The 27,200-nt window shown below is 41.9% G+C and overlaps 1 protein-coding gene across 1 annotated transcript; it reads right to left on the reverse strand.

Annotated features, from left to right (window-relative positions):
• Positions 1-26,408, reverse strand: swt1 (SWT1 RNA endoribonuclease homolog). The gene is made up of 17 exons (XM_005451839.4): positions 26,385-26,408; positions 25,937-26,009; positions 23,140-23,213; positions 22,373-23,009; positions 18,417-18,537; positions 17,765-17,866; positions 17,136-17,327; positions 15,493-15,586; positions 14,802-15,043; positions 14,400-14,548; positions 14,015-14,153; positions 11,624-11,763; positions 11,269-11,399; positions 10,795-10,941; positions 7,957-8,023; positions 7,774-7,841; positions 1-505 (listed from the first exon to the last, which is right to left on the reverse strand). Exons 2-17 carry the CDS (start codon positions 26,003-26,005, stop codon positions 406-408), a joined length of 2,472 nt encoding a protein of 823 aa, XP_005451896.1. The 5' UTR covers positions 26,006-26,009; positions 26,385-26,408; the 3' UTR covers positions 1-405.
• Positions 26,409-27,200: the final 792 nt, after the last annotated feature.

The following is a 27,200-nucleotide window of genomic DNA, read 5'->3' on the forward strand; positions in this document are numbered from 1 at the left end:
TTAAAAAAATATTTCAAGTAAAAATATGTTTTGTGATTTAATTAATCACTCTAAACAAAATAATACGCTTTTTAAAAATAATTTAAATATTTATAAACTAAATTTCACCTTAAATCCAAAACTCATTGAGGACAGAAGTGCAAAGCTATTGGAGAATGATGAAATCTGTACTTGCTGAATTAAACAAACCAGCTGTTACAGACAGTACAAAGCATTAAACAAACCTTCGGAAAACAGCGTTCTCTCTGTAACATGAACTTTATGGATGGAGAACAAAGGTGGAAACGGGTACAGCACGAGCAGATGTGCCTTTAACTCAACAGCTTCGAGTTCAAGTTAAGAATCTGTCATGTCGAGGAATCCGTTTGGTTGATGAGCAACGTTCCTGACACTGGTACGACGGTGCTACGTGGGGAACGTCGTGTATTGACCTGCAGCTTGAACACAGTGTTCCAAGAGCTCTTGAAGCTCCATTAACTTGGTCCCTCCCACCCTGAGCTTCTCCCTGGGAATACGAAAGAAAACAGAGAAAGACATGAGTACAGAGAAGGGAGTGGCATCAAGCTCTCTCTCACACCTTTGCCTGCATGGTTTAATTAGATCCACTAATAGGACCACTAAAGTGGACTTGTTTACTTTATAATCCTTTATAATCCGGAGGAACAAGAAAGTCATATATATATTTATATATACATATATTTATTTATTTATTTATTAACCCTTTAACTACACTTTCGTGTCGTTTGGCTTTTACACAAAGTACACAGAGACTGAAAGGCTGGGATGGAAAAACAAATCGATGAGTGAATGTTGAGTTATAAGATAAGTGTTCAGTGTTGTGAAACTGAAGGATGTGCAGAACGTCCACCAGGATCCTCCCTTAGTTATGCTGCATTAGGTGTAGGCTGCTGGGCGATTCCCATGATGCACTGGGTGTTTCTTCTTCACTCACTATGTGTTAACAGACCTCTCTGCACCGAATCATACTTGTTATTAATCTCTGTCTCTCTTCCACAGCATGTCTTTATCCCGTCTTCCTTCTCTCCCCCCAACGGGTCGCAGCAGATGGCCCCGCCCCTCCCTGAGCCTGGTTCTGTCGGAGGTTTCTTCCTGTTAAAAGGGAGTTTTTCCTTCCCACTGTCGCCAAAGGGCTTGCTCACAGGGGGTCATGTGATTGTTGGGTTTTTCTCTGTATGTATTATTGTAGGGTCTACTGTACAATATAAGGGCCTGTATAAATAAAATTGAGTTGAACATTTCAACAGAAAGGTGTCAAAAGTAAGGCACTTTACTTTGGTCACAGGAATGCACACTCCACCAGTAGACAGTGTTTAAGATGGGCTAAGCTTTACAAAAGGAACCTTGTGTGTGACACTGTTTCTCCCAGGAGAGATGTCATCCATCCCACTTTGGATGGAGCAGCTCTCATTTCTAGAAATCTGGCCAAATTTATGAAACCACCAAAATGTGACTATCCAGAGTTGGGACCAGGAAGCAGAGTTGCAGTCTTTAATGCCTCTCTGCAGCTTCCCTCCTCCTGTTATCTCCAATAAAAAAATAAAAAAAACATCTCCATAGAGACTGCGTCAGCTCCCAAACAGACAAAAAAACCAAACTAAAAACCATCAAAAAATGACTTACACATAAAATCCTGCGAACACCTGCTCCAGAAATGTCTCTTACTGTGCGACAAGGAGTTGAGAGCGAACAACGATCTAATCTCCAAAAAGCCTGTGACTAATGAAATGTTTTAAGCCTGATCGCGTCAATGGGAATGGAGGTCAAGTTGAGATCTGGAAGATCACAGCACTTTTCCAAGAGAACTGCTCATAGGATAGCAAGAAAGGTAAATCTGTTTCACTTAAAAAGACCTGGAAGCAGAGTCAGGAATGGCGTTGCACCGATCTTATCTGCAGCATAAATATGACCTTCATGGAAGAGTCATTGGGAAAAGTCTGTTCCTGTGACCTCCCCATAAAAATCTGCACTACAAGTCTGCAAATGAGCATTGAAACAAGCCTGTGGACTGATGAACTAAAAACAGGAGTTTCTAAGGGCCCTGAGTAAAGACGCTGCAGCAAGTGGCACGGGGAACATTTCAGTGGTGAGATAAAGAATGGTTTGTAGGCAAACAACGATAGTTTAACCACTTCTGATCACACTGCCGGTTCTCTCTAGAAACAAAAGCTAAAGGTTTAGACACGGTCCTCGCCGTCCACTGGCTGGACTGAGCATCAGCAGAAGTTTGTCCCAGAAAGTTGATTCTGTTCATCTGGAAGTTTTCAGTGGGAGAAACGTTTCATCATCATCCAGGTGACTCCTTCAGTCTCAGCTGACTGCAGGTTTCCTTATAACCAGTACATTTGCACAATGACTGACACTAGCACCACTGAATGAACAACAGGCTGTGAGGTCAGCTCCTTGATCATTAATATAAAAATTGTCATGATCATTGATCAATGCCCATGAGCACCATTCACATTGTTTATTCAGTGGGCTAGTTTCAGTCTTAGCACTGCAGCCCTCCACTCCAAAAAAACCCTACAAAAACCCCACATAACCAGAAGGGACTCAAAACCTTTAAAAGCTGTGACAGTTACCTAACAGAGTGGTACCACGCACGGACCATATGAGGTGCCCGAACATTTGCTTAAGGCTCTTTTTCCTATTTGTAATTTTGAAACTGTGAAAGACTGAAGTTAAAAAGTTTTTCCATCTTTTCTGAAATCATCACCACGTCGTCTCGAATGGATGCCTGAGAATGAAAGCTAACATGGCACCGTGTGGATGAATCCAGACTTTTCTACACTAACAGTTTGATAACTGATAACTGCTGATCGCACTCGGCACTCACAACAGACAATGCTGCTTCTGTGTACACGGCAGCTTCCAGAAGCTCTGGATTTCACTGGCAGCTATTTAAGCACATTTCCCTCAGCTGAGCAAATTTTTTTGGTAACACTACTACAGTACAGTACATCCAGGCAGTTAAAAATGCACATAACGAGGGTTCAGCACGCACAGGCACGCAAACTGGCTGCTGAAATCTTGGCAACAGCTGCTTAGCAGCGGAGACGCTGAGGGAGCTTGTTGCTCGTTTGACTTGTTTCTTTGTTTTACTGGATGATTGTGCAACTGCAGGAAGGAGAGAAGGAGAGGAATCTGCTGATTGCTATCCATCCACTTCCCGTCCATCACCCCAGGGTGCAGCTGTGTGTTTTTGGAGCCTGTGGAAATGGGTACAGACTGCTCCCAGGATGTGCTGATTGGTGGCAACTGGGCTGGTTTTGCATTCCAGAGTGCGCCACGGACAGAGAGGCTTCCCTCAAACTACTGCGACACATTTGTCACGTCAAAGAGCGTCCAAGTGTCAGTGACGCACATCGACAGTGTGTACACAGGGAAGGGCTGCTGTGCTGCTTCTCTGTGTTACGTAACAGCCTACATGTGTTTGACAGGTAGTTAATGCATGCCTCCGGGAGACACTAATGATTTGCACTCAACTGAAAATAGGACCACGTGATGATGTGCTGCACGGTGAGATGTTCTAAAGCAGAGTATCATGTGATTAGCTGGAGCAGAAAGCCTCCGATTGTATTCCCTCCCTAGCTGACTCTGATGGTGCTAAGAACATTTAGCAAAAAGAATAACAATAGTAACAATAAAGATGAAAATGGTTACATTTGTATTCATGTTTCCCTCACCAGTCCTGCCAATAAGCACAGAGAAATCTTTCTTTGTCACACTGATGCGGACAAAGAATTCAAATTACTGATCAATAAGAAGGTTTTTAAAGTGTCCAATAAACATAAAGAGCAAGTGAAGGTGGTGAGTTCAACGTAACGCAACGCATATAGACAAAAATTTGCATTTTAATAACATTAAGCACGAGAGGGAAAAATAAAAGCTTCTATTACTGAAGGAGACCGATCTGCCTTATCAGGCACAAAGCAGTTTCTCTTCAGCACTCGAGTATAATGAACAGAAAATTAACTAATGTAACGCCCGAGGCTTCCCTGTGCTGAACGATGTGTTGTTCCCCACAGGTTTACGAAACGGCAGAGCGGCGTTTCCCTCCGGATGCTCCGTGTGACCAAGTTACATAAAACTAATGTGTAAATTTCATTACCTGAGACGACGCCAGAAGGAGTGACCGCTAAATCTGTCGAGTGAGTCACCGAAATATGCGAGAAACGATATGAAAGTTAAACACGGACGTGGCTAATGTGTGAACAAGCATTCAGTGATAACTGAGTCATTCGATTATCAGCTGCGGTAACCAACAGCTATGCTGCTCTGCACTAAAAGCCATCAGGCATCAACCTGACGGCACGTCTGCAAGTGAAAAATAAGCAGGTGCACTATCATCATCAGACGGATGACTCCATAAAAACAAAACAGGTGTTTTCAAACAACTGCAGGGAAAATGAATGAAAGAGCAGAAGCAGGGCTTCGTGGATTTGAATGTTATGTTGCAGCTCTGTTTCCAAGCTGAGCTGCAGGACATCACATTCATTCAGTTAAAGGACCAGATGTTACAATCCCTGATAATGCATTGCTTCAAATGGACAAAGTCTTGAGGGATGGCTGTTATGAGGAAAGGCAGCCCAGAAACTTTACCAGTAGGACACATCGTTGTGTGCCTCAACTTCACAGGGTGTTTCGGTCTTTTACCCAAGATAATCTGCCATTTTTTTACCTTTCTTAGTTAGGTTTAGGGATTAGAGATCTGATCTAGATTATCATATTAAAATTTGGGACACATCGTCAGTAGTGGACCTTCACTAGACACCCTCATCCAAGGAGGCCCTGCCAGGGTTGATCAGGCCCCGGACTGTGTCACTGGTTTATGTTAAATTGTTTTTTCTCTTCTTCTTTCTTCTGTTTAGTTTTCTACAGTTTATTTTCTTCTATGTATTCACTGCAACTGAGAAGTAATACTAACCTCTTTAATACTTATGGAGCCTCAATTCTTCAAAGGGATAGAAAAGGTGATAGAGAGAAGTAAGACAAAAGAGACAAGATAGGAGAGAGCAGAGAGGAGAGCCGGAAGGGGGGCGCCTGATCTGGCTTCCCACACCTCCCCGCCAGATCGGGCTGTACGCTCTACCTCCCCACTGCCTCCCAGAAAAGGGAAGAAGAGCAGAGGGGAGAAGAGCGGAACATTTTTTATTCTTTCATTCCTGCTTTTAGTTTCACTACCATGAGGTTAACTGAACAGTCCCCAGGAGGCCCTGAGACAGCTGTATCAGTCAACCAGCAAAACTTCTAATGTTATCTTTTACCCTTTTGACGCCCCCTGTTGGGGCAGGCCCACCACGGTCGATCAATCCTGGGCGTGTGTCTCGTGGTTAGCTGACTGACTGACTGACTGCCCAAGTGATGTCAGCCCTCTTTAGCCACAGCCAGTGACTGGTCCTCTCAGCAGTGTTAGCTAATTCTCTTATAGCCTGCCGCTGCGTCTGTCCTCTGATCCCAATCTTTCTAAGCAGTTTTGCTGTTGTACTGGCTGCACCCCACTTCCACCAGGCGCACCTTGATCTTCCAGCCTCTGTCCTCTGCCTCAGCTGCCAAGTTGGCATATCACAGCTTCTTAAGCTCAAATGCTTCCTCAACTGCATCCTCCCACGGTACCGTCAGCTCAAAATATGACACAAATTTGTTCAAAATCTAGATGGCTTTCAGAAGCACATGTGCACATGTGACTGCCCACAAGCTTTGTGCTCGATTTGCACAATATCCTTTCTTACTAAACACAGAATGGCATTCCTGTATCAAATAACATTACTACAGTAAACCAGAAAGCAGTACCCTTATTCCTGGTTCTTCTATGCCAGTGCAGAGTAACAGCCCTATCACTGATTATCTTTAAATTTGTTTTATTATAGTATTATAAAAAGTATGTTATCGAGAATGATAAGCAACACAGAACACAACGCTCCTGGAGCGCGCCTCCCCGAGGCCTTATATAACTCGTGACATAATACCACTGCGCTCAGCAAAGAAATCAAATATTTAACACTGCCGGCAATGCGCTCGCTAAGTGAAGTCCTAGATTGGTTCACGGCGAATGTAACAAATAAAACATTTAGGATCAAAACAAAGAGCCTGTCAGTGGTGATCTGTGGCAACAAAAGCCGGAACGATGTGACTGCCGAGTGCCTGCACAGCTCTTCTGGGAAGTGACACGGCATATGCTGTCTTTAAACACTAAATAAAACATTTGACTTCACATCCAGGCAAGAAAGTCACTGAAATACAGGAAAGTCATCTGATAATGCTTTCAGCTCTGATGACACAATAAGCAAGATCGAGCACAAAACGAGTCATCTATACGAGGGGTGTCCAACTCCAGGCCTCGAGGGCCGGTGTCCTGCAGGTTTTAGATGTGTCCTTGAACCAACAGCTGATTTAAATGGCTAAATGACCTCCTCAACATGTCTTGAAGTTCTCCAGAGGCCTGGTAATGAACTCATCATCTCATTCAGGTGTGTTGACCCAGGGTGAGATCTAAAACCTGCAGGACACCGGCCCTCCCCTGATCTATATGAAATCATCCATAAATGTTTAATAGACTGAAGACAAAATCAATCCTAATAACAGTGATGGCTGGAGTGATGTCACGATCTGAGTCAGACAGCAGTGTTGGGAGAGAACAAATAACTGACGGTTGAATACGTAAAACTGTGGCTCGTTTCCATGGCAGCTGACATCACCATGAACTGATGGGTGTAGCAGTTCTGCTTGTTTCTGTGTGTGTGGCTGACTTTTCATGTAAGATTAAAGTCTGTTTATTAAAACTTTAAAAATAGAAGCAGAAATTGAATAAAACCATCTGACAGTGATAAAATAATGTATGCGTGTATAAGAAACATATAGGCCTGGTAGCTTAAACGCTCTCAACCACGTTGAGGTTACAAGCAGACAAAAACGGTCCAAAATCTGTGACGTAATAATGACATTTATATCCTATAATATGTTCACTTTATGACAGTTTATGACGGGTATTTAAGATTGATGAGATAATCTCAGAGGAAGTGTAAATGTAAAGCTCATGTGTTACGTTACACGATATATAACGAGGGCAGAGGTTGCTGTGGGCGTAGTCCTGAATTTAGCCCTTTGCTCAGCACTTCATCAGGCTCCTTGAAAGTCCGACCTACTTCAAATTTACATCTCAATAGATAATAGTGAGATAGAGCTCAGCTTAAAATAAGGTGTTGAATCCAAAGGCAGCTTAATGAGGTGACACAAAACTCAATTCACTCGTGACCCTTCTTTTACTTTATGAGACTGTACAGGAGTTCTGCTAAATCTCCAAGATTCAAATGAAGCTGCTGGGTTACTAAACACTGATCTGCTGTTTAGGCTTCATCCTGTGAGACGCATGTAGTTATGGCTCTGCAACTGACAAGGGCACGCTAACTGCACCTATAAGCTGGCAGCTTAGTGGTTGCTAAGGTATGGCTAACAGATTTTCCCCAAGGAAATATATTAACAATGAGTTGCACAACTGTTTGGAAATGTTGGCATGACACAGTCATTGTAACGGCTACTCGCCTGGACACGCCGCAACAAAGAGCGCAAGAATTTCAAGAACATGCTTGAGTACAATACCTGGTAAGAAGGAAGTTATAGCTAACGGCACGTATCACTGGGTATGTGCGCAGCCACATCCCACTTTTACCATGCTCCACAGCAGCCATTTACATTTACTCTTTCCAACAACAATAAAAATACAGTTATCGTGTTATGTAGATGAATATTTCCTACCTGTAGTCTGGTTGTGAAAAACAGTCGAGCAGGTCTTTGGCTGTTAACCTGGAATTCTCACTTACTATCTGAAACAGAAAGCAGTTTAAGTGAGCAAAAGCAAAACAGCACATTAAGAAGAGCTTAGCATGGCAAAGTCCAGTGCATCTAATTATGCACCAATAACTGTCATACGCCACTGACATTGTTGGAGTGGATGATGCTGAGCAGTGTCTGGACTTCTTCTAAGCCGGGAGCTGATAACAAGACACTGAAAACAGAAAAACACAATGTTAGAACTGATCTCTGTTACAAGAAAATCTCACTGGGATCGATACATTTCAATTTTTCTTGGCCAACTCAGGTTTGGGACCCTGGAGTCTGTCCCTTTTAAAACACAGTGACAGGTGAAGCCTGGACAGGTAACCGGTGCATCGCAGGGCTAACACAGAGGCAGCAGCACTGTCACATCAACACATACAGACAATTTAGTGTCACGAGTTAACCGTGCGTGCGTTCACATGGTTGTGAAAGGAAACCAGAGCACGCAGAGGAAACCACAGTAACAAAGATTACATTTACCTAAGAAGCCTCTACCCTGCTCTGCCTCAACCTTCCAATCACTCACAAGTCAGTTACAAAGATTACTTTACCTTCAGCAGTGAGTCCCTGGATCTGTACAGCGTGTTACATGATCTCGACAATGTAATAAAGGCTAAATATCAAAAGGAACAACATTCGCTCGGGTTCATGAACCATGACAAAGAGCCTCCCAGACACACTGATCAGTGCGCAACACAAAGGCCCGGACCCAGCGCTCGTCTCTGACTGGTTTGAACTGATTTTATGGACAAAGGGAGACCACCAAATATTTGGAAGATGGTTTTAACCGGTGTGTAAACGATTTCACTAATTTGCTCATATTAAAATTGTGCCAGACAAAATGAGTTTGTAGTTCCATGTTTTCTCCGCGCATTCATCCACAACCGTGCATCTGAATAAAATGCAAAAATGCAAACCCGCACTGTCATTAACTGCATTACTCTGACGCACACGGGGATAATGCAGAGCGACAAACAAAAAGACAGCAAGGAACGGCAGCAGAGCAATGAGGATGGAGGGATAGGAAATGGGAGAAAATGGTAGGAAATGACAGCGTCCTAAATTATCCATATCTAGTGTCCACAGAATGAGAAAAATGAAAAAGAGGAAGACGGAGCGATAGCGTGCATGGAATGACTCATAGCTCTGCTCAAACACATGAAAATGAGCCCGGCTGTCTCCTAGGCAACCGTGTTGTTCGTGCAGCCCAATACACACATGCATGCATACGGACTGGCGCAGATTTACACACAAACACACAGATTCCTGCTGATAATAATCCATAGGAATGTAAATCCTGCAGTGATTCATATTTATAATATTTGTTATGCTCTGAGCTGGCAGACATCAAGTTTAAGAGTCTTTAAGAGTCGTTAATCGTGACCTGACTCGACACGCTTCACACTAATGTGGAAATGCATTCACAGCAATATCACAGTTCACATTTTTGTTTCCAGCTTTTCACTTGACTCAAAGCACTCGTGTTATTCAGCCATTATATTCTGGTATGTACTTCTTAGATTTTTGTACAGACAGTATCCCAACTGATGAATTCACCTTGTGTTTACTTTACTAATCTATTTAAAGTGGCGCTTATTAGCCTCACACACGCCCACGGGTACGCACGGACGCAGCAGCTGCAAACTCGACAGAAAGCAGGATTATCAGAGTGTCCGAAAAGGACGCCGCTGTGGCACAGCGTGTCAGGAGGCTTTTGTACAGACAATATTATTTGCAGCTTCACCAGATCATATGTTAGATGTGATGTAATATCTTATGTAATAAGTTCCACCATTCAAAAACAATAAAAACAGACGAGCTCGGAGGGCTTAATGGTTTGAGTAACCATTGTGGGCTTTCAGGATATCGCACTGTGAGAAATTTGATATACTTTAAAACCACCACAGACTGTTTTATGTCACCACAAACATCGCGTCACTAGTAAAGCAAAAGCTTTTCTACACTGTTTTTGTAACTTGGAGTGTATCTGACACCAGGCTGAACATCAGGAGACACCTCGTCCTTTAGATGGCAGCGGTTTATTGCTACCTTCCCTCAAAGAGACCCAAATGTAACACTGAATGCTGTCCAGGAAATAAATAGTGAACAATAGTCACTTTTTGTGTCCCACGCACAGAAGCGAGGTGGGATTAACGAGGTTGACACCGAGCTCGATTCACAAGGAAACGGAAATGGAAGCGGTCAAATGGAAATCGACGATTCTTAACTTTGTTATGTCCACAAGCTCTTCCTGCTGCACCACGTGAAATGTCTTCCATGAAAAGAGCTGTTGTAGAATTTTCCTCACACCTGCTACAGCAGAATAAGTGGAATCGAGCGAATGGAAAACAAATTAAAAGCAGGTGACTGCAGCCGCATCGCTGCAGACGATTGTGATGATTCATGTTATGTAAACCTGAGAACAAACCAAAGACTGACTCGGCTCTTTCCCAGTGTGATAAGAACAGCTTTTTACATATGAACGTACCACACGCTGACAACGCAGGCACAAGTATTTTTCTGAGAGTTCCTACCAGAAACTTCCTGCTACACTGAAGCACAGACTGTTGCGTCATGGGAAAGGTGACCAGGCAAAGCTACAAGGTCAAGGAGATTACAGCCTGTGCTGCGGTGCCAAATGAAGCCCGAGAGCAACGACAGCACAAAACACATGCGCACAGGAAGGAGAGGGGTGGTGGTTTAAGGGACTTCTTCGAAAAGATACTTGTTGAGGCAAAGGTGAGACACACCTGTGAAAGCATAAGGAAAGCGTGACAGGTTAAGCAAGATCAAACTCCTCTGTGGAGGTTACCGAAGCACACGGATCCAGATGTACCTTTAAGATTTGTGAAACACTGACTGTGACGCACACACAGCTAAAATCTAAAGAAGCAACAGGAAGGGGCCTCCAGCAGTATTTTTTTAACTGACATGACATACCTGCTGAAAGCTTGGAGCAGCTGCGAGACCATGGAGGACAGTTTGTGCAAGCAGGCCAAGGCATCCTGTGGTGGTGGAGCAGCTCCCTCTGGCTGAAGGTACTGCCTGGTGTGAGGGTCAAAGCCCAGAGCTTTGAACACCTCCAAGCTAAAACAAAACAGAAAGCAAAAGATTTCAGGGGGTCAGCAGAACGGAAAGAAAAACAAGACACACTTCAAAATAAACTGCAAAGTGTGTTTTTGTCCTGGCAAATGATTTCACGTCAGTATGCACGGACTATTTTGTAATTCCTCCACATTTCGAAACACTTGGCTCTTATACTGTCATCACTGTACGGAGCTGCAGCTGAATGTGCTAACTTCTGAACTGATGGTGACATAGTTATTTACATAAATCCAAGCATATGTGCTAGTAAGTAATCCTAATATGGCATCTGCAGTATAATCCCAACACTCCAATAACAAACACGCCCACCTTAGTTGACACACGTGAGACCAGATGCTCTCAAACACGGCCCACACTTCCTGGTGAGAGTTTCCGTTATCGTCATCGTCATTCATCACAACGTCGGAGGCGGAAGATTCTCCCCCCGTTGGAAGATTTGGCTGAGAAACAATACGAAAAACAAACAAAAAAACTCAAATTGCTACATCTAATAAAAAAATGGGTAATGTTTAGCTCGTTATCCAACTTTTGAAATACTTACCTTACAATATACGTGACACAAACAGACACAACAACCACGATACATCATTGACTCTTCATGTGGCTGCAAACTGTCTCAACATACACATAAACCTATCAAGTCTTCAAATGCGCTCGAGCTGACCTGAGGCCGTAGCTTGTTCAAAATGTCGTCCAGTACAGCGACGGCTCGTGGAACATGCTTTGAACTTTTCGAAAAAGCGTTCACAAGCTCTTTGGCATCTTGAACGGCCTCTGAGATGGTTTCATGGTCCACCGTTTCACCTGAGAAAACACACACACACGCATGCATGCATGCAGTATGGCCATTAGCTGACTGCACATAAAGGTTAATCCTCACCTAACTAAAATGTGCTAAATCAAATGAAGCTAAATGAACTCTGTTTTACATCACGTAACAAAAACTGAACTATTATGAAAGTGAGCTCTGTTGCAGAGCTGCTGTGTTCCTGTTATAATCAGGTGGAAACCTATAGAAGCGCAGAGTGAGCTTGCATGTGCACATACTCTGCACCATCCAAGAAAACGTACATCCACACATAGAAGGTTTACAGCACATCAACATTTTCCACAATAAACACACATTATTTTCTATAAATATGAAGGTCAGAGTCAGAGACTCTGCTGGCCTCTCTGCAGAGCAGCTACATCACAGAGTCCAAAGGAGCGCTGCCTCCATCCTCAAAGACCCCACACAGCCCCACCACAGACTGTTCACACTTCTCCAGACGAAGGTTTAGGTGTGAAATCCAGAACATCCTGACTCAACAACTCCGTCTTCCCCACTGCTATCACACTCCTAAACAGCTGACCTACCTCAACTGCAATTTGCACGTCAGACATTTTGCACAGTAAGTTCATTTTGCACATTAAGCTCCTTGTACATCCATCTGTACATCTGCATACCACACTTGTCTTCCCTTACTTATTTTGTACTTATTTATCTCCCATTATTTTTTATCCTTATTTTCATCTTTATTTATCTTGTTCTTTTAAAAATCCCTTACCTAACTTGGCATTTGTGTATGGACAGCAAAGGAAGAATTTAATCACACAGAGAAATGCCAGTTCTTCTGTGCATATGACAATAAACACTTTGAATCTTGAAGAGTATGTTTTCATATATATGCATTCTTTTCTTACAGGCATTCTTTACAATAACATATCTATCAGGACGCTTACCCTCCCATTTCCAGCTGTAGCCCTAACAATGAGAATATTGTTACCTTACAGACGTCTATGAAGAGAGTCTGTCCTCACAAACACAGCTATTTTTAAAAAACAAACATCTAATAGACGTAATGCTTTCCCTAACTCTTACCCTAAACCTGACCACAATCCAACTGTAACCCTGACACTAAAACCACATTTTGGGACCAGGGTTTTGGTCCCCATAAGGGCTGTTGGTATAGTAAACTTCCAAATTTTGGTCCCCACAAAGATATGAATACACGCTCACAGGCACACACACACACACCCCCACAGCCTTCTTAGGGGATACCAGAAAATCACATGCAGTACTTTTCCACTCCCAGATTTGTTCTTAGCCTCAGATACAGTTCATCCAGCCTTCCCTTCCTCCTTCTCCTCGCCCTTCTCTCAGCTTCCTGGCACAGAGCCAGGCTGTGTGGTACCAAGAAATCAAGCATGCGAACCAAGGATACACAAACACACACACAAACACACAGCAAGAGCAAAACTACACTGTTTAATCTATTAACATTTTTGCCTGGATTAAAAATTATTGGACAGCCAAACACAGGTGGACACAGAGCATGAGAAACAGTGACACATGCAGTGTGTGTGCGTGCGTGCATGTGTCACTGTCACACACGCACACACACACAGACATTCAGCACTGTAAGAATACACAAAGGGGATCCAGCAGTAAGACCCAGAAGTGCTGCAGTGGGCGACTCAGCATCTTTCTGACCCACATTTCCGTCTCCTACTTTAGCAGATGACCTGATTCTGCACGCAGTTCTTTAGGGTTCTAGCACAGTGCAGGGCGGACAACATCACACCCCCACAGTGGAAGGCTTACATTCGAGGGATGACTCAGTATTTCACCACCGCTCTCTGCCAAGGTGCAGGGAAAGCACAGTTTTCCATACAAATAATGCAGAGTATCGGAAATTGGACATTTCATCGCCTAACAATGTAACATTTTGCATAACTGACTATCAGAAAGCTTCAGCTTATAACACTGAAATGACTACAGAGCTACAATAATTATATAGTATTTGCCTTTATACACATTAAATTCTGCTGTTTACTCTCAGGGCAATCTTGACATCAGCTCCTAGGAAACTGTCATCATCATGCTTTCATCTAGAATGTCTGATTCTATCAAGCCCGCGAGATCCAAGAAACAGACGTGATGTCCTTCACAACAATGCTGCCTGCTAAATCTTCAAATCAGCACACAAGACTCCAAAATAAGGCTAATAACAGACTCACTATTCGTAACCACTGCAGTATATAAGAGTATATTTTCACCTGTATTCGTGCTTACCCGAGTTGAAAAATTTGATGAGCTTTAAAACAGTTTGCTCCTTCCTCCGTGGGACAAGGAGGCCAAAAACAGCAATCCAGTGCTTTTTTATACACTGCAAGACATCCTGAAGTGTCCACGGTGGCTTTAAATAAACGATCTGTTAACGCAAAGAATGATATCATGAAACAATTACTTACATTACAGTTTTATATGCAGAATGAACAGGTCACTTATGAGGAGCTCATCAATCACCGTACCCATGCATGTACGGTGCATATCTACCTCTTGTATCTAAAGTAACTTCTTATATTATAACAGCATATTGATACAACCTAACATTTAACTAATGAACCTGTGTTTTTAGTGTCAGTGATGAGAAATTCCCCATATTTATTTATTTTACCTCTAGCCAGAGGTCATCATAAGCAGCCTTCATCTCCACTTGCAAAACTTCAGACAGCACCTCCCTCAGACAGTCTTCTAATGCAGAAATGCATCCGCTGAGGTCCCTAACTGTCCTCTCCTCGTCTCCTTCATTGAGCTGCTTGCTGTCTGTGATCAGTTTCATACAAGTATGTTATATGTTTGAGTGATTTTAGGCAGTAGATACAGAGCACATACGAGTAAATGACTAGAAATGAACATCTGTAATACTAACTCAGTGTACTTCTTGTGTACAGTTAATATAGGAAGGGAGGGAAGAAAAACAGGAAGTGCATGTGTTACGGGGGATTCATAGTACATAGATAGTATGTGCCATTAACTACTGCATGATGATGAAGCAACACATTAACCTCCGGCTCACCTTTCTGTAGGACTCCCACATAAAAGCCCGCTTTCTCTTGACCATGTGACTGAACTGGTGGGCAACTCGTGCTCAGCGTTGGTGATAAGACCTGAGGGTTATTGCGCGGTGGCATAGAAGCCTGAATGTCTGCAGTGATCTGAAGGCTATGTCTGGATCTCCCAACCTCTGCCTCCAAGTCAGTCTTGCAGAGTGCCTTCACCCCACTCAGGAGGGCTTTACTGCACAGATTCTTATCATTGCTGAAGATGACAGAATGGAAGCATGTTTTTAATCAGGGGGCAGTGATAAAGCAGACTGCATTAAGACAATTTATTTCCACAGACATCCACACTCATTATCCACTCACTGTGTAACACTGAAACGCTGTCTGCCCGCTAATTTGATTTAGCAAAACAATCGATGACTACAGCAGGAAACAGCGCATGGAAATAGGTCAAAATCATGAAAACAAAACAAAATAGCTGCGTCATAAAATCTGAGCCAATAAGTTGCTAAACTACACTCACATTCCCGTGCTCAGCACATCTATTCTTTGCCAATAGCTGTCTGGCTCTCTCTTTCTTTCTCTCATCCCAACTGGAACTATCTGGCTGGACCCACTCACAGTCACATGCATGTGCATTATCAGCAGAGGACACACTCTGCAGCAGCAGCAGTTTACTGTAGGGGGGGAGGAGGGAGAACTCACGTGCATAAGGTGAGAGCACACTCTGGGTACAGACTCTGGTACTGCAGGCAGCACTGCAGCACTCTGTCATCGTTATTCTCAGTAGTCAGACCATCTGCATACAGTGAGACAGACAGGAAGACAGTGAGACACAGACATGATGCTTATTTCATGTGTACACACAGGACACCAAACAAAGGACACGGTGTGTCATTCCCCTGTTAAAGACCAGTGAGACTCAACAATGAAAAGCACAAGATGGAGATTTCATGCCTCTTTTATAAGAGATACTGAAGGCGTATAGGCTCCAAAATCAAGTGAAAATATCTCTTCCTCATCTCCTTTGTCATAACTTGTTTAAAATGTAACAAAATATTGACACAGCAATGAATGCATGGATACAATGTGCCCTTGAGATGTTTACAATGTATATGTATATTCTTGAGAAAGAGTTCAGCGTTAGTGCCACCTAGTGTCTGTGCAGAGGAGTCGAGCAATGGCTAAATACAGTCTGGACCAAAAGTTTAAGACCACTTGAAAAATGGCAAAAAAATCCTATTTTGCATGGTTGGATGTTAACAAGGTTCCAAGCAGAGCTTCATCATGCAACAAGAAGAAATTATGGCACGTCCTCCACTGCAGCACGTGGAAAACATCTCAGGTGGGCTCTGCTTGTCATGCTGGTAACGTTGGAAACCATCAGGATTACATTACATCAAGGTTACATTTGTTCTCATCAGACAATAAAACTTTCTTCCACCTTTCAGTGTCCCATGTGTGGTGCTCTCTTGCAAAGTCCAAACAGTCAGTTCTGTGGCGTTCAAGGAGACGAGACTTTTAAAGACGTGTTTTTTTTGTTTTTGAAGCCCTTCAGTCTCAGATGCCGTCTGATGGTTATTGGGCTGCAGTCGGCACCAGTAACGGCCTTAATTTGAGTCGAGGATCGTCCAGTGTCTTGACGGACAGCTGATTGGATCCTCTGGCTCGGTGCTGGTGACATCTTTTTTGGATCTTCCACTCGACTTTTTTGTTCCATAACCCTCAGGATCATTTAAGAATTCCAAATGACCGTCTTACTGCGTCCCACCTCAGCAGTGATGGCGTGCTGTGAGAGACCCTGCTTATGCAGTTCAACAACCCGACCAGGTTCAAAAAGGGAACGTTTTTTACCTTTGCCATCAGAGCATCATGACAGTGTGACTGCCTGACAGAAAAGGACAATGAATCCACATTTCTGCACAGATTTGGCCTTTTAAAGGCATGTGGTCCTAAACCGCTGATCAGCTGTAAAACAGCCTGTTTCAGTTTAACAGTTGTTTTCAATAAATTGCTCAAAAAAATGTTTCGTCTCACTCCCATTTCTTCTTGTTGCATGTTGAAGTTCTACTTGGAACCTTGTTAAGATCCAACCATGCAAAATAGGTTTTTTTGCCATTTTTTAGTGGTCTTAAACTTTTGATCGAGACTGTACCTGCTTTAACAGAGTAACAAACTGAAAAGAAGACTATTCTGTTGTAATGGATAGAAGGTTTTCATGTGCTCGCTGTTGTCGAGGGTGACGGTGACATTTATTTATTTATCAAGTCAACAATTCACCCGACAGCCTATCAGGCAGCTCTCATATGGGCTAATAGATGTGTAATAGAGGTGAAGTTTCCACTCACTGCTGCTCTCTGCGGCCTGCTGCATAGATTGGCCCCACAGGCGAGGTTCCCGGCTTTTCAAACACTTGTAAATGTAAGAGATGGCTGGAGTCGCCAGGTGGGCCACGGAGCCTGACAGGCCTCTTCCCATTTTTAGGGAGTCCATCTCCTGAAGCACCACCCAGGGGATGAGGATAATGGGAAAGCCCAGGCCTAACACAACATGAAGTAAACACAGAGCAAGCAGATAGTACTGATTAGTTTATCCATAAAGATACATTCTGAAAATGTGGAAGTGTTCATTATGTTTTGTTTTAATTTTCTGTTCAGTTTTCTTGTAACTGTATTGATCCTGGAATGAAATAATTTTTTGGGAGCAGATGTGTGATCATAAAGTCTGAAAACTAAATCTCCCCTCACAGTCCGAACACGTTATGTTAGGGAAAGCAAAAATGCAATACGCTGCTCTATGGAGACAATATTCAAGATTAAAGGCTAAATACACGGCTTGAAGATGACTTATTTAACTCATGACTGAAAAATTACAACATTTAGTAAAAAACCTTAACAACATGAAATGTTATAAATCATTCTACAAAACACCGTTAATACTAATTACTGCTTTAATAGCAAATTATAGCGTGAAACACCTCCGAGGCCATGAGAGCGGATCTTTTTCACATAATCCAGGTGACTGAGGAGAACGTTTGTGTCGAGAACAAGGATTAGGTCCTGCTGAGACGACTTTTTGCCTGTGAAGAAAAAAAACATTGGATCGAATTCAGTAATTTCTTGCTTACTGCTAAATTATGAAAACAATAAATAAAATCACACAAAGTATAATATTACTTTCCACATCATCTATATGTGGAAACTCGAATTCAGAAAATACTTAAGACGGACACTAGCTGAGCATCTCAGCTGTCTTATCAGTTGTCCATTTTGTTAGATTAATAACTTAATCCATGAGTCAGATGTTAAAATATATAAATCAGATGCTTATTTCGTAATCTTTATATGTCACACAAGGACTAATAAAAAAACGTGAAATTATGGATTAAGTTACAAGTGGGTTAGATGTGTTAAACTGTTTCTGCCACTGGGGGGAGGAAAAGCATCCACAAACTGAAACTTGGGATTATTACTTACTCAGATGTTTGAATTAGTGAGTTGAAAGTTGACATACTTGACTTGAAATTTTTAAATAATAACCAAAAACTCCTCAAAGTGTGATTTAAAATTTAACACATGACGAGTGTACAAAATTGGAACATCTTTAGGAAAAAGACAACGCTTACGTACCTGCAGGTCCTTCTTCGGGACAATCTATGTCCATAGCGGTGAGTTCCCCATAGCTCTTCAAGACATTCACCTCCAATCTCTTCTCAGAGCGGGCAAGATGAAGCTCTTCAACCACTTGCATCTGTGGAAAAAACCATCCATTTAAAAATAAACATCGATCCTTCAACTCCTTCTTACTGTTTTAAATGAGTGATCCCAAAAGGTTGATTCTGTTCATCTGGACAATAAGAACTGAAACCAGCCCACTGAATGAACAGTCATTCAGTGGGCTGGTTTATTGTGGAAATGTACTGTTTATGTTGGGAAAACCTGCAGTCAGCTGAGACTGAAGAAGTCACTTGGATGAGTGACAAAACGTTTCTGCCATTGAGGATGCTAGGTCCAGATGACTGAGCATGGATCAACATTAAATGAGTGATGTTACCTTGTTAGTGTTGGTATCAGGTGTCTGCAGGAGCTTGCCATACCCAGAAGGTCTGGCATCTTTTCTTTCAAATTTTAACCTTGGTTCAAGATCGGAACAACTTTGGGTTCGTTGCATGGCTAGAATTAATCGTTAAGAGCTTCCGGTTCTTAACGGCAGGTTTTGTTTTGTTTTTGTTTTTCCCAATATGGTTTAAACGATCCCTGCGGTAATCTTTTTTTTTATAATAGTGGAGATTGCTTTTAAATATGGAAACGGGGGTAGTCACGAGAAGTAAGAGAGTCACAACTCCGACAGATGAGGAAACAGAAAAGCCACGTGGATAGGAGCTACTCTCCTGAACTAAGGTTAGCCGCAGAGGGCATGGATACAGCTGAGCCCACCCTCCTGAATATCCCGAAAGAGCTACGTGACTTTAGAAAAGACAACAACGAACAATAGGCGGATATTACACGTGAGTTAAGAGGAGTTGATGCTAGAGTGGAAGAGGCAGATGGACGAATCGAAGAGACTGAGATCGTCGTTAATTAAGAGACGGGACGTCAAGCTAGCCTAGAAGCGCGGCTGGTCGAGCGCGCAGAGACAACCTTTGGATATATGGAATATGTGAAGATTAAGAAAGGGCCGACATAATTACATTTTTGGACAATTCATTGAAAAACGCGCTGGGCTTTCCCAGTGACCAGACACTTGGAATTGAAAGAGCACATCGCGCTTTGACCGCAAAAAGCCCCGATCCATTGTGAAGTTTGGGAGCTCCCATATGAAAGAAGAGGTTCTTCGGAGAGCGTGGCAGAAGAAGGGGGTGTTCTATGAAGGGTACGCTTTTTCGTGGACAACGACTACCCCATTGAGGTCTTCAAAAGACGCAACGAATATCGCCGCGCTAAAACCCACAGCAACCCGACATCAGGAACAGACTCCGTTGCCGTCCGCTTGGCGCGCGGTCACCACACCGAGAGAGCGGATCGTCAAGCCGGAGAGACGGCTGACCCTACGCAAGAAAGCCAACGCATCCGCTTCCGAGAGAAGCTTCGGGTGTTCAGGAGAGATACTGAAGATTTCAGATTGTTTTACAAATCTGATATTACATCATGGCTTTGGTGACATTACTTAGTAGAGTGGTTAACTCGGTTTCTTACTTTTCTTTTTTCTCTCTGTCTTTGTAATAGCTGTGGGGTTTTATTTTTAAAAGCTATGTTCAAAAATTTGGTCCTGAGTTGGGATGTTAGACACAAACTTGTTAGGGTGTGGACATTAAGGGCAACGAGGGGAGGCTTACCCCCTACTGGGACCTGGACAACACAAGGTCATGCAGGGTCGTTTCTTCTTGAAAGGACTATTTGTGTTTTTATTTTATTTATCCTAATCTCTGTTTTTGTTCAATGTTTGAGTTCATTATTTGTTCTGAGGGAGAGAAACTGTCCATGCACAAGTTTTAAGACAGAATTGAAAGGTATTTAGCAGTTTTATTTACCATACGATCATGCAGGACTTTAAGATGGTCTCATTTAATGTAAAAGGGATCTCAAGTCCGGTTAAAGAAGTAAGATATTATCGAAAATAAAACGTGCAGCATCAGAACATGAGAAGCTGAAAAGAATTGGTTACAAAAGGGCATACTACTCATAAAAATGTACGGATGAGGGGAGTTGTGATATTAGTATCACAAAAAGTACAATTTGAGTACATTTCTGAGGAGGCCAATAAAGAAGGGAAGCATACAGTAATCTCAGGGAAGGTCAGTGTAGTGATAAGCATTTGTAACGTCTAACCCCCCCACCCGGAAGTAAGTACAGTTTCTACAGAAAGATGTTTGACTTAATGACTGGACTGTTAGTCTGAGGAGGTGACTGCTCATGACAACATTAGACACTCATTGCATATCTTACATTATGTTCAACAAAACAAACTAGAGGCCTTATTGATGAGTGTCCATGCAGAGAAGGCCTTTGACTCAGTCAGCTGGGCTTTCTTCTATAAAGTTTTGGAACGAATGGGGATACATCATAATTTTATCCAGGTTATTCATACTTTGTATAATACGCCATCTTAATAAGCCAGTTAATGGCCATCTGTCGCAGTCTGTTACATTGCAGTGTGGTACAAGGCAGGGACGCCCCCTTTTGCCGCTCCTCTTCTCCTTATAGAGCCACTTGCACAATGGTTAAGACAGACAGAAAGTATTAAAGGTATTCATATAAGTGGAGAAGACCACAAAGTGGCCCTATATGCAGATGATGTCTTGGTATATATATCTGAGCCTAATAAAACTTTCCCTGAACTGATGAATATCTTAGAGAAATTTGGTTAATACTCTGGTTATAAAATAAATGTACATAAGACCCAACTTCTAACATTCAATTACAATCCACCGAAACAACTTTGCTGCTCCCATTTAAGAGGGAATTTTTCACAATCAGTGAAATACTGGGGCTTTTATTTGCCAAAGCATATATCCCGATTTGCAGAAGTTAATGCTCCCTTAAGCAATAAAATTAAAGAAGATATAAGAAGATGGAATTCAGTTTCCTTTCTCAGTTTGAGTCACAGAATTGATTGTGTAAAAATGAACATACTTCTGCTGTATCTGTATTTGTTCCAGGTGCTCCCAATGGAAATCACCCAGAAAGAATTTTCAGCAATCAATAATCTGACAAGGATTTTAAAGAAAGATGGAAAAAGGAAGGAAACATCTCAATATCAAATGAAGAATGGCTGGATGCATGTTAATCCTTGTGGTGTGGAAATGTACAAATTCCAATATATGGCACCAAAGCAGATGGCACATCTGGACATAGGTGCACTCAAATGTTGGAGGATGTGCAGGGAACGGGAGGCGGGGCATTGGCACATATTTTGGGACTGCCTGAAGATTAAACCCTTCTGCCTCAAGTTCCATAAAGCCTCAATCACTGTATTTAAGGTAAATAATATACCTTTACAATTTATACCATATTCTTAGAAATCTTGATAATTTGCAGGGCTTAGTAAATAAGTATCTTTTTGCAGTTTTGATAGCAGCAGCCAAAAAGGCAGTCACAAGATGCTGGCTCCTTCCCAGGCCCCCATTGTGAATGAGATTTAAATTATGGACTCTGTAACATCCTCAATATGCCTTAAAAAGAGCGTCTTTGTTAAATTATGGAGTAAGTGCATCAGTTTTATCCCTGTTGATCCTTGTGATGGACGTTTCTTCTCTCTCTCCTTTTGTTTTTTTTCCTTAGATGTAAAAAGATTTTTTTTAAGTGGTTAATATTTGGACATACTGTTATTGAAACAGTCTGTGCTGTAATCCACTACTTGAAAATAAATAATAATACTAAAAAAAAGTATTTGTTAAAACCCCAGACACTGGACGTTTGATCGCACGTCTGAAATGTGGGTTTGTAGGAAACTTGCTCTCTAATGGTTCTGATTGAACCTTTTTAGGTATCTTGAAACTAGAAGGCCCCGATAACGTGCCAGGATTTATTTGCTTTGGAAGTGATGATGACTGAACTTTTCCATGTGACACTGATGTGAAATTTACCTTTGAGCTGCTTTCTGAGGCACTGTGTTTGGCTGAAGTGGAAGACTTCTTTAAGATGGAGGCAGAAGACATGTTTGCATCATCTTTATACAAACTTCTTTTGGTCTTTAACTCCTTTTTTTCAACAGAGACGGAGGAGGTAGGTTCGCTGGCCTTGAGAGTGCTGCTGTGATTTCCAGTCCTGGGTGGGTTCTCAGTTCTGTAGTTCCTCTTCTGCACATCCTGCCTCGGTTCTTTCACTTTAGCAGAAACTAAACTGGGATCCACTCGAGGCTTGTTTAATTTGGACTGGCTCCTCTGGGAAGACTTTTCATCGAACCCACCTTTAGATTTCGTTTCTGTTCTCTGAGGAACTGCACCTGCACTGAGTTTTGAGTATCCTCTTTCCACAATGTCGCTTCCAGTGACAGTTTTATCTTTCCCTGAAACATAATTCTTTGCTTTACTGGAGCAATGATCCCCATGGAATGCCACAAAGACTGGTTTGGATTTTGCATATTGTCTGTCCTTATTAATGGGTTTCTGCTCTGTTGCTTGTGTTTTTGCCAATCTGTAGACAGGTTTTTTGATTTGCCGGGTGCTTTGGGAGTCATCTTTAACAGGAGAAGAAGCAGATTTTTCCTTGTCCTTTTTACAGCTAGATTTTGAAGAATAAAAAGAAATGATGCTGTAAGAACATTTTTTTTTAAATAATATAAAAAAAACATGAATAATTTGCAGTTAAAAAACGCATAAATAAATAAATGGTTATGTAAACTCCATCAAACCTTTTCTGACTCTTTAAAACTTGTTTCCTCTTGGCGGTTTTGTAACTGTTGGTTGCATCTTGTCCTGTGGATACCTGATAACATAAAAAACATGAAACATTTTGTGAAATGCAACAAATAAGGCAGACTACAGCTGAAATAAAAGCAATTAAAAACTGGCATTTTTTCTTGATATTTTATACATGAAGGACTTCTTGTTTTTAGGAAAACTCTGTAATATTCCAGTGCCCTGTCACTCCTATTCTGAACGTTTTTGTCATGGTAGTGCTTAGTTATGCTGCACATGTCGAAACCAATTTTGTCTCCAAACTGCTCAACCCGAGCTGTTCCTCTGATATTTTCTTCCCGATTCTTATCCCTTCCGATGAAAATCTTAGCAACCTTTAACTCTGGCACCTCCAGCCACGCCTCCTGTCTTGTTGTAGTGCCACTGGGAATTGGGATGCAGTTTTTGTTGCCCTAAACCAAACCCAAACAACCACTATCTTCATGCTGCCTCCCCTCACCAGCTGGAAGCTCCAGGGCCGAAGTTGGAACAACAAATTCTCCCAGATTACAAGACGGCTTTCTGCCCCATCGTCCTGCTTCCTCAAGGTCACCTGCGTCAGCTTCAGGATTGTTGACTTTTGCTTAAAACTAGGTGAAAGGGCACTCTCTCTTTCTCGAGTTGAATACATGATCCACACACACGTACACATACACATGTACTCAAACTGCTCTCCCATCAGGAGCTCAGTCTGGGTGAAGTTCTTTTTTCTCCCCTTCTCTTCCCTCATGTATTGTGTATTTCATTGTCTTTCTTACCATCCTACCTCTCTCTGACCTGTCTTACCAACCTAATGTTTGTGCAACGTATATAGGGTCAGGAGGGGTCCTATTTCACAGCATGTACGTGTAACACTCTTAGTGACAATTAAATGGCTCAATCAATCACTGTATCCAAACCACACGTCACAGCAGTTCTCTCATCATCTTGTAAACCTTCCCTTTCAGTCTTGTTGCCATACTTCTGTCAAAAATCATCCCTGACACTCATCTCCACTCACCATAGTGAAGCCATTCCTCTGTTTCAGAGACTGAGAGAGAGCCATTCATGCCTTTATTTCATCTCGCCTTGACTTTTATAATAGTTTTTACTCTGGCGTCAGTCTGTCATCAGGGTTAGGGTTAGATCAAATGCTCCTAGCTGTCCCAAGGTCCACAATAAAGCACAGAGGAGATCGAGCCTTTGCTGTGACTGCCCTTGAGCTGTGGAACAAACTGGCCCTCACATCAGGACCTCCCCAACATTAGACACTTTCAAAACCCTTTGAAAACTGTTAAGGTTCAAAAACTTTGGGAAGAGATGCAGGAGGAGATGCAAGTAACCACACTGGTCCAAGAGGTGAAGTCAAACGATGATTTTAATGAACACGCGTGGGAGAATGAGCTGACCCTGTACGCAGACAACATCAAAATCTCGTCTCCGAAACTTCAGAATACAGTTTTATGCATCGGGGTATTAGAACGCCCCCTCAAGCGTCAAATAAACACAATACAAACATACGTCAAATCAAAACCACAAACCCTCAGTTAACTTTTGACACATTTTAAAAGAACATTTGCTTCCATCTTCTTCCAGGTGCAGTCCCTGCACCCACAGCTATGACATAGCTGTTAGACATCCTGTACTTGCATCAAACCGTCACATCCACCGATATAAAAACTGCAAGCCTAGCAAAACATGCTTAAACTTTCCCCTACAAAAATGAACTCACTACTGTATGTGTGTGCGTGTGTGTGTGTGCGTGTGTGTGTGTATGTCTATGCATGTATGGGTGTGCATGTGTTACCCTCGCTTTGCACCTTATTTGACCTCTCTGCTTATGCAACCAGGCTGAGGCCATCCTGTGTGTGATGATCTTGACTTATATGTAAAATGTATAAAAATGTAAAATGTAAAAATGTATTAAACAAATGCTTCAATCTAATTCCACTACTTAAAACTTAATAAAAGGTATACATGAATAAAAATGATAAAGAAAAACAGAATACAAATGTATTGTAAGCGTGTGCAATCCTTCAATAACTCATGTCATCCTCACAGTAGATTGGCTAATCATAGCGTTAACCAAAAGCTTGTAACCCTCAAGAGACGACTTCTTGAGCCACAACTAATTTAAAGGCACAAAAATGCAATGTGTATAAAAAATGATCATAGGTGCACCTGCAATGACAGATTATCATATGATTATACTGGCACCTGTAAATAAAGTAAATAAAGGTTAACATGAAATTAATACAAACTTTAAGGTAATATCAATAACTTCAATAAATGCGTCAATGCAAATGCTTGTTATATGATTATGATGCAATAGCAATAACAAAATAATGAAACTGGAAATAATAAAAATGGCAGAAAAATAACACCTCATTTCCTTACAAAACCCACTTTTATTCCTTGGCTTTTAAATCAAAATGAGTTTGGACTACTTTTATTTGTCTTATTTGTTACTCAAACTTTGTCATTTTATCCTTTTCTTAAATTTTGTCATGTCTTCCTATGTTTTTATCTCTTTTGATTATTTTAAATGTACAGCAGTTTAGTCAACAGTTGTTGTTTTAAATGTGCTATATAAATAAATTTGACTTTGACTTTACTCTCTCTGCACTTTCTCTTCACCTCTCTTGTGCGTTATCCTTCGATTTGGATGGTTTACCCGGGCATGTAAACTCACCACCACCCTCTCACTCATACACACGTATTCATGTTATGTAGCAGCAAAGTCAACTACAGTAAACATCGATGTAACCTTACCCTCTGGTCTTCTTCACTTGAGGACGAAGAGGACTTCTTGTGCTTTCTCTTTTTGGCCTTTTTAGGCATTTTCCTGTGAAGGTAATGTTAAGGCGTAAATACGGTTCCCGGTGAACATAAACACAAAAATCCAGCCTTATTTAGAGCAACACGTCACCCTGACATAAAACGAAACTAAACAACTAAAAGACACATTTTACTCATTTAAACGTTTCCTAATACTATAAAATATTGCTAAGTTAAGCCGAGTTTTAAACTCGTAACTCACAGCAGTCTAAAGTTAAATGTTACCGTTAGCTCATTTAATCTCGTTCAACAAGAAGAAACAGCAAACCGCAGCCGTACACGCTACATGTCGTCTTTACTGTCTGAGGAGTTCGCTTTCATTGTTTCAGTGACATAAAGTTAAGAGCAAACGTCACATTCCTACACAGCTCAGTTTCTCTACCCCACAGCCGACTGTTTTCCAAAACATCCGCAGCGCTTCCGGCTTTTCTTCTTCTACTGCGAACATTTTTTCTCAGTTGCTGCGTGACTGCCACAGACTGGACGGGAGAGCTGCGCGTGAGAAGATTAATGCCATGCGCCACAAACTGGCTGTTTGGAGGCCTCTCATAAACTACCTAATGTTTTTATGTGTTTTTCTTTTTCTTCTTTTTTATTGAAAAGGCTCTCATCTGTGCCCCTGAGTCTGACCCCTCTGTCTCCATCCCTTGCTCTGTTGTTTTTGACTAGTTTGAGCTTGTGACTCTTTCTCATTTAGAGGATGTGGTTGGCCATCTGAGACCAAATGATCCTGCCCCTCCACGATTTTTTTAAGGACATGTTGCCTAGCATAGGGCAGGGTGTTCTCACTGTTATAAACACCAGTTTAATATCCGGTGTAGTCCCTGCTAATTTTAAGCATGCAGTAGTACAACCTCTGCTCAAGAAACCTGCCCTGGACCACACTGTGTTGGCTAACTACAGACCCATCTCCAAGCTGCCTTTTCTGTCTAAAATTATGGAGAAAAATGTATATTCCCAATTGATAGATTTTTTTAATTTTATTTATTTTTTTAATCAGAATGGTATCTTGGAGATCTTTTAATCAGGTTTTAAACCCCCCCATAGCACTGGGTCAGCACTCTTAAAGGTTTTTAATGATAACTTCGTTACCTGTGATTCTGGTAATCATGTTGTTCTTGTTCTCCTTGACCTAGCAGCTGCTTTTGACACTGTAGACCACAACATTTTACTGTCTCGTTTACACCATCCTGCAGGC

The sequence above is a fragment of the Oreochromis niloticus genome, linkage group LG17 (assembly GCF_001858045.2).
Source record: "Oreochromis niloticus isolate F11D_XX linkage group LG17, O_niloticus_UMD_NMBU, whole genome shotgun sequence".
Taxonomy (NCBI): domain Eukaryota; kingdom Metazoa; phylum Chordata; class Actinopteri; order Cichliformes; family Cichlidae; genus Oreochromis; species Oreochromis niloticus.